The 11,916-nt window shown below is 40.1% G+C and overlaps 1 protein-coding gene across 2 annotated transcripts; it reads left to right on the plus strand.

The window, feature by feature from the left end:
* Window positions 1-556: 556 nt before the first annotated feature.
* Window positions 557-11,212, plus strand: lamp2 (lysosomal-associated membrane protein 2). Of its 2 annotated transcripts, none has more exons than XM_080900390.1 (9): window positions 557-712; window positions 3,454-3,566; window positions 5,269-5,479; window positions 5,578-5,739; window positions 5,829-6,187; window positions 6,285-6,395; window positions 6,731-6,785; window positions 6,872-7,039; window positions 10,560-11,212. In XM_080900390.1, exons 1-9 carry the CDS (start codon window positions 673-675, stop codon window positions 10,700-10,702), a joined length of 1,362 nt encoding a protein of 453 aa, XP_080756516.1. In that variant the 5' UTR covers window positions 557-672; the 3' UTR covers window positions 10,703-11,212. The 2 variants fall into 2 exon arrangements, with proteins under 2 accessions (XP_080756516.1, XP_080756517.1); XM_080900391.1 differs by lacking the exon at window positions 10,560-11,212 and adding an exon at window positions 8,127-10,348.
* Window positions 11,213-11,916: the final 704 nt, after the last annotated feature.

Here is an 11,916-nt window from a genome sequence, read left to right on the forward strand (position 1 = left end):
CAATTTTATATTTTTTTATAGATCCAGCTAAAGACACGAAAACAAATGATATGCATTTTTTGACAGGCTGCTAATAACAAGCTGCCTAAAGACAGTTTGAAATTGGTTCTTTTCCAAGTTGTCATGTTTATCCCTCGAGTTAGGTCCCTTTTTATGCTTGAACAATTAATAAGTCAGTGTTAAGTGGCTTAACAAAATGTCCAAATAAAAACTCTGAAAGATCTTCAGAAAGCCTGGAAAACTATTACTCAAGACCACTTCTGAAAACTTCCAAAATGTAAAGAAATGCAGGTTAGCTCAAAACGTTTGCACAGCAGCGTATTTCTCGTGAAAGTTCACTTTCGTTAACTGAGAAGCCGAGTCCGGCATAAAGGGAGGTATCTAGTCACCCTAATTATAATAGTATGAAATCATTGGTGAAGATTTTATGAGGCGCTATTAAACACTTAGGTTCGTGTGAGCTTTAAAACGCACACGGGCCAATAATTAGTCCATCAACGAGATTTAGGTGTGGGCCTGGCTCCACACCTCTTATAGGGCTGGCACGTCAGCGTCTGTCATATGACTGTCATTTCCTGGTATCGTCGGTGGTAGCTGCAGCCAAACACCACTGACTGAGCGTCTCCGTCGGTTGTTTTCTCTCCAGCGGCTGACCCTGCAAACGGCCCAGCCATGATGTCTCGCTGCCTTTTCTTTTTTGTGTTTGGAATCGGTAAGTGTCTTCAAAATAGCTTAACTTTAAAGAAGGGGGCTGGGGGGGAAAATCGCTCACTGTTTCTGAGAAGTGGCGTGATTAAACTTCTGGGACGCGCCGGGCCTGTCGCTTCAGGGCTAAATCTTACTGCTGTTCTGGAAAGGAAAATTGCAGAGTATAAACGTAGTTGAAGATGTGTTCAACTGCACTGACACAAACGTGTTTGCTTAGAGTGAGTATAAAGTACAGGCCTTAAGCGGTTCAGTCGTGATGGTTAGCCGTCGTAGCTTCATGGCTAATTGTTACATACGTCAACACTAAACTGAAACGCAGCCAAGCGGTCGCATGTAGCTTTCAGATTTACACATATATAGCTGCTTTATTACCAGGGGGGAAAAAACAAAAAACGGCAACAAAAAACTCAAAAATAAAAAGTAGCTATTTCCGAGTTAATTTTGCAGCTAATGTTTTGGACAACAATTGCTAGCGTCTGATGGCTTGGTGATTAGATAACACCAGGTTTAGAAGCGAAAGTTCCAGTTAATCATGAAGCCTAAACCCGTCGGAGTCCTATCCTCTGCTAAATAATACTGGCCTAAAACAGATCAAGGTTACAAGAGCAGAAATGAATAGAAAGTGCGACATTAAACGAGCCGTGGGTCCGATAGTTAGCATTAGCTTTTTGACAGTTTGCTGGAAATTGGCACGTGACCGTGAAGCTGAAACGATTTACCGTAGCGCTAAAGTGTAGCATAAAAAGCTAAGCAAATGCAGAGTAGAACTACAGATCTGGATTATTGAAGAGTCTTTGATTTTACAGACGCTTATTTGATTAAGTGACGATAACTTCTAATTACTGGGCTTAGCTGGATAGATCGCTGTTTGTCTAGTAGTTTTTCTGGAAAGTTCTCATCTATTGCAGGCTGATACGAAAATATGCCACCTTATCGGGCCCTGTTGCAACTATGCTGTGTACCTTTTTACTCTGATAATAAAGGGGGTATTTCAGTGCCCTGAAATTTGTTAAGGTATAGCTGAGATTGTATATCTGCCTGTAAGAGATTTCATGAACACTTGTGTGTCTTGTGGACTCTATAGGTTTATCACATTACCTGCAGACCTGAGATGATGAGAGCATGCGGTTAAAACCACAGCTGGCGTATAACTGGACTTCGGCCTTTGTTTAATTGCACGCACATTTTTGTGGTCCGGAGTATCTTGAACATTTAAGTCTGTATTTGTAGTTGTGTGGGAGGAGTTTGGTTTTTCATTAATTCACCATAAAATGATTTCAAATGACTGTAAACCAGTAATGTGTTCACAAAGCAACTCTTAAGTTGTCAGTGTAGACAGCACACTGGTTCATCTCTTGAGTCGGGTGACTTGTTTGTCATGCTTGGATGATTCATAGGTCAGTGTCAGTTGGTTTCACAAAGGACAAGCATTTCTCTGAAAATGGTCCGCTTTAAGAACTGGATTAAACATGAATGACATGTCCAAAGAGAAACTTTGAAATACTTTTATAAAACTTGGAGAAATATTACTCAAGGCCACTATATTGTGTGTTTTTGAAAAGGCCAGGACTGGAAACTGAGACCTTTGGACACAATAATGCTGACACTCCTTTGCACTGGAGTCGCATGATTTGGGGGGGGGGGGGGGTTAAAAATCTAGGTTGGAGTTAAATTTTTATGTGCTTCCGAAGGTTCCTGGCTACCCTGCAATAATAGCTGTTGGCATTTAAATATTAAAGAAAAATTGTTTGCTTTAACAGATACTAAACTGGAACATCTTTTAGAAAGGAAAACTCAGTTTAACTGATGGGTGACGCAGAACAAGTTTAAGCAAGTCTCAATTCAAATGTTGTTTTGTTTTTTTGTTTTTTTTAAGGGGGGGATCATGTCATGTGATAAGCTGCTGATAGGTTTTCAGCCCTCAATAATAGGATGTGTTAAACCTAAAGCTTGGTGGCCTAAGCTACTGTGACTAAAAATTGGCTGCTTCTAAGGGTGACTATTATTATTATTATTATTATTATTATTATTTACGGTTTGCCATGATTAGGCTTGCGTTAGTAACATCTGTTGCTGTACATCTGTCATGAGTTTAACCTCCTTCAGAGAAGGCTGTAATGAAGGCAGGACCTACTATAGGTGTTCTCTCCAGCAGGATGACAAAATGAGGTTGGACAGGATGAACGACTTACTTAGAAAACGTCTTATCTGAGATCCCAGCCTTGATAAGAAAGTTATGTTTACATGACCTGCATAAAACAACATGGTGATTTTGTAGTCCATCTTATCAGTGTTGTAGTTCCACCACAGCAGACATACATGATCAACATTAATCATTAAATTATGAAATTGTTATAGTGTGTGCTCCATGGCGCTCTTACACATTTGCTTTACTTTTATTGCAATGTGCTTTGCTTTATATTTTTTTTTGGTCATTTTCCATGAGCTACAGCTTTCTGCTTCCTGAACACATGACCAGTCACATGAAAGTGACAACACACTTGGTATTGGACTTTTTTTGTGTGTGTGTGTGGTTTTTTTATTAGGGTGGATTGGTGTGGCTTTTGTGAGACCCTGTGAGTGATGTCATCTTCATAACTTTGCCCACTTGTTGGTCTGCAGGGACTGACTCCATCCCCCTCATCGACCTTTTAAAGCATAAAATGTCACAATTAATGATTCTTATGAGTAAGAATTGTATGTACAGAAGAAAAAAAATACTAAGTATGCTCCTTTTCTTTCCAGTGTTCCAGCTATCACATGGCATTGAGTTCAATGTCACAAAAGATGGAAAGTTATGCCTCTATGCCAATCTGGAGCTCACATTCTCGGTCACCTATGAAGATCTTGACAACCAGGTAGGTGTTTTTGTCTTAGCGATGTGAATCACGATTCTTAAGTCTACAGCAGTCCATATAAATACTGTGCTGACGTGTGATAGCAGCTTGGCTCTTATCAGACCACTTTAGCTGTGACAGTGTTTTTGTTCCAGTCATGTGAAGAGGAAATGAGGGGTTCCCTGAAAAAACATTTTTTGCTATTCAGTATTTTAGTTGGTGTTTTCCTGGTGGATATCCTGCTCTTGCAGTGTTGTCTTGTGAGGTGTTGTTTAAGTAATCTCTTAAAGTTAATTTTTGTTTCTTTTAAACCCTACAATCTGATCTGTTTATCAAAATGCTACTTTTTAAACACAGTTTTCATATCTTAGTGGGGACATCTAATTGACATGATGCTTTCCCTAGCTGCTTACCCTAACCATAAAAAGGATGCCTAATCTTAACCCTTAGGTTAAAGTTAGGTTTAGGACAATTGTAACCCTGACACTAAAACCCTATTGAGTTTCAAATGCCTTCAACCTTGTTGGGACAGTCATTTTGTCACCGTAAGGGCTGTTGGTCCCATAAGTATAGTAACATTCCAATTTTCGGTCCCCACAAAGATAAGTAAACATGGTACGCACACTTTTTTTTTTTTTTTTTTTTTTAAAGACAAGCTATAATAAAACAGATCCCCACAAATGTTTTTGTTTTAAAACTTGTACTTTTTCCTACATTTGTCAACACCAGTCCATTAAAATGCCTCTAAAGACTGTAATCAACATGAGGAGGGGAGAGACCCTGTTTGCAAATCAAGAAGCATTTACAAACTCTGTGCTGTTCGGGCTTGTCAGGGCAGGTGAAATTTAAATGAATTTCCACTGCTCTTGAAGCCTGCAAGATGAAGGATGGGTGCTAGTCATGTTGCTAGTCTTGATTTAACCAATGTTAAACTGCTATCACAAACTCCTGTCAAGTGTTAATAGACTAGGCTACTGTTGGCTAGTAGCTGCAAGTGTTAAATAAGCTTCATGTCTAAGCTCTATGAACACACGACAGAACTGGTTCCTTAATTTTGACTTGTGGTTTTCAGAATCTGCTTTTGTGCTGATCATTGGCATTGACTGTATGTTTTACTTGTATTTGTGTTTTTAAAAAGGGGAAAAAATATGGACATGTTGGCATAATTTAAAATCTAAAGCTGATTGGAGGTGGTCGGTAATCACAGACTGAAAATTAGAAGCTTTCTTGTTTTGCTCATAGATTGTATAGAAGATGGATGCAGCTTCTGAATCTAAAAAGTGAAGCCCTAGCAGAAATGCCTTGACACAGCTTTCTCTTTAATGACCAGCAGGGGGTGCCTCCTGGTTGAAGACATGTCCTTTGCTCAGTGACATCAAGAAATGCTTTCATGATAACTTCATGGTTTCTAACACTAATGTCATGTGATTGAAGTTTATTTTGGTAATTGGTCACAAAAGGCTAGTCAATGACCGAACCCTGGAGAATGACTATTCAGCCTAGCTTGTGACTGTGACAGCACTCAACTTGAGGATTCACAATAGCCATTCTGATTACCTGCATCCATCTTATACTGTCTGAGCTTACCCCTTGCTTGATTAGCTGTGGATCCATTTTGTTATTAATTTGAAATGTATTCTGTTTTGCCCATCTTACAAGTTAAATGTTAAACTTGTCAAGTGTGTCAGATTAAGTTCCTATGATCATTTACACTGTCTTTCAGACTCAGACAGCTGTGTTTGCTTTAACTGATGACGCCAATTCAACTAAAAGTACATGTGATGCCAAGAACTCAAGGCTGATGCTTAATTTTGGAGAGGGTCACGCTTTCAGTATAACCTTCTCCAAGATTGAAGAAGTTTACGAGGCGGACGTAGTCACCTTTACCTACAATCTCGGCGACCCTGTCCACTTCCCTAACTCTAAATCAAAAGGTAACGTCTACATCTCTTGATGTGTATTTATTTATTTTTTTTTTTTAAAACTTGGCGATAGATCTTGCTGACTTTTTGGACTTTTCTGGATTTGTTAGAACCTACTGTGGCAAGAGGGCTTCTTGACATTAAAAACATAGGCATGGATACCTGCTACTCGTGCAAAAGTGAGGACCTGATCGAAAGTGGTGACGTCAACATGACGCTGTGGGATGTGCAAATACAGGCTTTTATCAGTGATGGCAACAAGAGTTCTGAAAGTAAGTACGCGACCTGTGACGCAGCTCATCCTGGCTGTAGCGTTTTGTACATTTCTGTTAACGTGTTCTTCTGTTTTCTCCTCGCACAGTAAGCTCCTGTCCTGCAGATGAACCCATCTCAAGTACAACTGCTGGTCCAAATACCACTACTACTGCTGCCCCTAATGCCACAACTACAACTGTCCCTACCACCGCCCCCAACACAACCACACTTGCCCCCAACACAACCACACTTGCCCCCAACACAACCACACTTGCCCCCAACACAACCACACTTGCCCCCAACACAACCACACTTGCCCCCAACACAACAACTATGCCTGTCCCTACTACCACCCCAGTACCCACTCTCCCTGTACCCACTACTGGGAACTACAGCATCAGGACTGAAAATGGCACAGTCTGTCTGCTGGCCAACTTTGGCCTGCGCATTGGTATTAAGGGCGAGGTAGGTTTCATATACTCACATTTGTAACCCCCCCCCTTGACAGATAATTTATCATTTGTTGATTTTGCTTCTGTTCTGTCTGGCTTAAAATTTACAGGAAATGAATTTGGATCCCAATATGGCCAATGTCTCTGGATCATGTCATGTCAACAGCAGTGAGCTTACTTTGGCATCTAAAAAAATGACTATCAGGTTTACCTTTACCAATGTAAGTCCTCAGAGGTAAAATCATTTATCTATGTGGTAAATAATGTTGCCAAACTTACCAAGGGTCACACTGCACATACTTAGCCATTTTACTGTCCTTAACATGACAACTCCACTTCCAGGAAAACAAAAAAGTAAAAGGTGGTTATGTAACCTTGTATTATGAGTATTTACTTCAGACAGGAGGTATGAGAACCTAAAGTTATACAACTCATTAATTAAAGAGGAAAAATGCTTTTAAAATGCTTTTATTTTAAATCTCCGTGTCAGTGACGGGTAATGCCGTTGACTTAAACGAAGTCTTCAGTTTCCCGTTTTGTTTCTAAACTTTTACAGGACACAAAGAAATTCCGCCTGCATGATCTGAACATCAGTGTCAGCACGAGCTCTGGTAACTAAACGATTCTCGTATAATCACATACACCAGGCAATGCACTGAGAAGAAGGCAAACTATGTGCTGTCTTTCTTCCTTGAAGGTAATTTTTCTGTGGAGAACTCCAGCCTCAATCTGTGGGAGGCATCCATCGGCAGCTCCTACATGTGTAACAAGGAGCAGACTTTCAACATCACCGACGCACTCTCCATCCACACCTTCAGCCTGCATGTGCAGCCCTTCGGAGTGAACAAAGGTGTTTTCAGTACAGGTAGGTTATTTTTGAAATCTCCTAGTGTACAGACAGTGGCTCTGATCATGATCAGAATAAGGCAAGAATTTTTTTTTTTTTAATGGATTTATCAGTGCTGGTTAACAGGTTATTATTTAGGGAAGACATTAAAAAAAGAAATTCTATTTGGTGTTAAACTGTTCAGTAATCATCCTCTCCCAAACCAGGCTCGCACAACTGTGCATAGTTGTGGATCTGTGACATGCTAGTTTTACCTGTTAGAGTTTGGACCCAGACCTCAATTTCATAAGATTAGTGACTTTAAAACAAAAGTTGTCTTGCATAATTTAAAAAAAAAAAAGGGGCAGCCTCTGTAAGGTTCTCTTCATAGTGCTGACAAATCTCCCGTGCAGTGCTTTTCTTTTGGTGCATTGCACTTTTGTTGCTGATAAAATGTTTGAGGTAATGTAATTGCTGGAAGACTTAACATATCCAATCTAAGAGAAACACAGCACCTTTAGACACAGTTGTGTTATCCTGTTAATTTATCACTCATTGTTGCACATGTTTGCTGCTGATTAGCCATTGCTGCTCTCTTCATTGTAACAGAATGACTTATTAACCATCAACTATAAAACATGTGTGCACTGGCTAGGTTAACATCTGTGTGACTGCATTGAAATTCCAGATGGAGGAGGTAAAGCTCTGTGCTGTTGCAAATCAATATCGAATAGTAAATACTATCAATATCGGTTCTTTTTGAGAACTACAGGCATGCTAGCACTTTAAATATCAGGTTGCCCCAGAGTTTTATACATGCAAGCAGTTTACTGACATCACTGAAGGAAGCTGTGCTTTTTATTGCCTTTGTAGTCTTAAATTAAAGCACTAAACATCATGAAAATGAGGTCTGGTTCATCCACCTAATTACTTCATAAACATCTGCAATAACATCTGTCATTAAGTCTTGAGTTGAAAGAGATGAGATTTTGGTGTCGTGTGCTCGAAAAACAAACTACAGATAATCTGACCTGTTGTCCTGCTGCGTCACATGTCTGTCTCACAATGTTTGTTAAATCACAAACGCACTGTTCTACCTGCTGACTGACTCTCTCTTTATCTGCAGCCCATGAATGTTCAGTGGACGACCCAAACATCTTAGTCCCAATCATTGTTGGCGCTGCTCTGGCTGGCTTGATTCTCATTGTAGTGATTGCTTATGTGATTGGTCGAAGAAAGACTTACGTTGGATATCAGACTCTTTAAATTCATATTGCAGTCGATCTTGTGATGTTATGGGGGTTCCCAAGCCTGGTCCTTTAACTTCATGGTCTCACATTCAGGAGTTGGTCTAAAACTAAATCTACAGTTTTGTGAAATGGCATCAGTGTGGAGGGGACTCAAAATTTACTGTCTGATCATTGAGGTGTAAAGTTTTGGTTTTCATAAAGATGCAGGATTTTCTCTCAAGGACCAGACTTGTTTACCCCCCAAGTGTTTGTGGTGTCTTTTTGTTTTCCTCATGTTTTTGTTTTCACCTGAATGTCTTTTCTGTTTTTTGTTTTGTTTTTTTATTGGTTAATGGGCAAGTGCAAGATCTATCAAGCATTTGTTCAAATTGGATATCTGGTCATGCAAAGTCTACCTTTTCATAAACGAAGCCCCCTGAACGTCTTCCACATTTCTAGCACAAGATGTGACCATGTAATTGGTTTCTGTAGGATCCTGCACTCGCTCAGCAGACATTCCCCTTTTTGTTTTTGTCTTTAAAACATTTTTCTTGTTTAACCCCCATTGAGAATTTGTGGAAATCAATTGAAAACCTCAATGTCACAGCAGCTTTTTTTTTTTTTTTTTTTTCCCCCCCCCCCCTCCCTGGAAGTTCATTAACACAGATGAATGTCTGCTCCTTTTAAAAGGCTGTAGATGAATATGCCTTAGTCCATGTTTGCCCCTGTAGAGCAGGAGAAACATAAGATATTTGTCCTGGTTATGGCATTGAACATATAAAAGCACACATGGCGCTAATTACTTTAACAATGGCTCACCAACAGATTATTGTGATGAAGCCATCATTAGTCATTAAATTTGCACATGCTCTGTTCAAACCGGAAGTTGTGTGGGGCAGTTTTCTCTCTTCCTCACTCAGAAGACATTTTGGCATTGTGTTTAGAAAAGGGATCATACTATTATGTAGATATTCACTTTCAGCACAGATGATTCTGAAATGGGGATATTTGCATGTAAATGCACTTAAACACTCTTTATATTTTTCTTACGTTGACTCTGCTGTCACATGATCTCACCTGTGTAAAATTCTGGGCTTTGGCCTGAGCTCTACAGGTGGCTGCTGCTGGATCAGTGGGTGTTAAAGCCCCTGAAAACTTTGGGTTCAGAGCTCTGCATCTTTAGATATGTCACGAAACTGAGTAGGAATGACGACAAATGGTGCAGGAATGGTTTGACGTGTTGCACAATTCTCGTGCATCTCTCTAGCTCACAACTTGACACGTTCATATCATGTTTGGTTAATCTGTGTGCTACAACTCTTAAAGTCAGTCCAGTTTTCCAAATGCCAAACTGTTTGTTAGGTTTCAGCTTACCTGTCTCTTTAAGACCTCAGGCTGTAGTTTAATCCGATTATTCTAATAAATGTGCAAACAACCACACAACTGCCAGGATAACTTTAATTGGTGTGCTGAAATTAGTGATAACTTGACATTAAATGGATTTTTAAAGAGGCTGAAAGTAAGTTTTCAGGACCTTTCGAATCAGGGAGTTGGATCAGAGTAGCAGTCGGGTATTGCAGGCCACAGAATGTGTTCTTTGTAATGACAGGCAGGCTGTGTGACACGACAGTAGCTGTATGTTAATTCAAGCAGAGTACTGTTTATTGTTCATTTGGTCGCAGCCACAAATCATTACTTTTTTATTTCCCAAGATGCTTGTGAAATTCTGCTTTTTCCAGGTCACTGTATATGCGTATAGTTAATGGCACTTAAGAGCTTTGACTTTTGCTTGTGATTGTTGCAGTTTGTATTTCAGCTTTGTACAAGTTGCCTTGATGATGATGGTTTTGCAGCATCAAGAGTTTTAATTAGACACTTGTCAAATCATCTAACAAGCTTTGCTCAATAACTTTGTCCTGTGCATTCAGTAACTCACTGCTTACTCGCTGCGTGATGTTTGGCTGCTTAATTTCCCTCCACTCGTGGAGGAGACGTGCGCACACACATAAAGGGAATCTGCGCTGCAAGACAATCTCAGTTGTTGTGTGTTATGTGGATGCAACTGATTTCCTCTGCATTCTCTCATGCTGTTAGCTATAATAAATTGGATTTCAAATTGTGTCAACTGAGCTTTTTAGTGTTTTCTACAGAAATAAAAGAATGTGCTGTTGAACCACTTGAGTAAATGTTTATGCTTTTAATACCTGGGAGATTTACGTGTCAGACCACTTCTATCTTTCGGCTGTCCTTTCAGTAACCATATGTTATGTTTATGTCCTATGTTAAGCCTGTGAGACATTCACCTCTCTGCTCTCTTCACTCCTGTTTAGCTGAGGAATGCCTGGCTGATGGGGAGAGCTTCCTTGTTCCCATAGCTGTCGGAGTTGCCCTGCTTGTTCTCATTCTTATTGTTCTGCTGGCCTACTTCATCGGAAGAAGGAGAAGCATGGCCACCGGCTATCAGTCTTTCTAATTTCTCATTTAGAGCTTTCAGCTATACAAAGGATAGTTGCTGCCTTTGACTAATTGTGGGGGAAAAACTATCATTGTGTTTATGTAGTGTTGATAGGTGTTCAGATTCTCTTCTTGCTGAGAGCCAAATTGACGCTGTTCTGTCTGTAAATTTGAAGCTACAGTTTAGCCTCGCGTAAAGACTGGAAACGCTGAGACTGCATCTTTAGATTTAACTGAAGTCTGTGCCAGCAGCTCAAAAGATCACTTAAGCTGGTTTTCTACACGATTCCTACCCTGAACTCGGCCGCACTTCGGCTGATGCAGAGACTGCCAGCTCCTTAGAATAAAGGCTGTGATGTTGATCTAATGTAACCATGAGTGCCATGTAAACCAGGCAGTACAGTAGTGCCACCATTTCTTGCAGAAAATGTTTTTTAAATTAAATATTTAAGATGCACAAATTAAGCAGAATGAATAAATCTGAACTAATTTCTTGGCTGGCGGTGGTTAGATTCAGATAGATAGATAGAGATATATATATTTTTTTTTTCTCTTCATGGCAACAAACAACTTGTACATATTAAAATCCACAGGTTGTATTAACGGTCTTTTCAGATTAACCTGTTAATGAGCAGACTTTAAAGATGCTGACATGACCAGTTTCTAGTGTTTATGCTAAGCTGTGCTGACCAGCTTTGTATAAGAGCGGCATCAATTGGATTTGGCAAAAAGGCGTTTTTGTGTATCTTCCAAACCTCCATCACTCACTTTAATAACTATTACACTGACTCAAATCCTTGTGTTGACGTATTTATCCCCACTACCACCAAAATCAACACTACTGTAATGTTGCTGATTGCGGTTTCCTCTTCTCACTGCTTCCTGCTGCATTTCTAACCCAAACTTCCTCTGAGTGTTTTTCCTCCTAAAGCACTAACCTGTCCTTTCTGTGTCTCTCTTTCTGTCAGCTGAAGAGTGCTTCCTGGATTCTGATTTGAGCTTTTTGGTGCCCATCGCAGTTGGCGTGGCACTCAGCTTCCTAATCATCCTTGTGCTTATCTCTTACCTGATTGGTCGGAGGAAGAGTCGCACTGGCTACCAGTCCGTATAATTCAACCCCGCTGCGTCTTCTGCCCCTTACAGCTCTTTAAAAAAAAAAAAAAAAAAAAAAACACCTTCCCAGCACTCTCCTGCCCAGATTTATGCTCTCTTCAGTTTCCCGTGAGACAGCGT

Source organism: Rhamphochromis sp. 'chilingali' (assembly GCF_963969265.1).
Source record: "Rhamphochromis sp. 'chilingali' genome assembly, chromosome: 13".
Taxonomy (NCBI): Eukaryota; Metazoa; Chordata; class Actinopteri; order Cichliformes; family Cichlidae; genus Rhamphochromis; species Rhamphochromis sp. 'chilingali'.

Bases quoted from the DNA above. Each gene is read 5' to 3' on its own strand.
- lamp2 (XM_080900390.1), top strand. From the start codon at position 673: ATGATGTCTCGCTGCCTTTTCTTTTTTGTGTTTGGAATCG. The intron at 5,740-5,828 runs GTAAGTACGCGA...CTCCTCGCACAG, and splicing joins TGGCAACAAGAGTTCTGAAA to TAAGCTCCTGTCCTGCAGAT. The intron at 7,040-10,559 runs GTAGGTTATTTT...ACTCCTGTTTAG, and splicing joins CAAAGGTGTTTTCAGTACAG to CTGAGGAATGCCTGGCTGAT.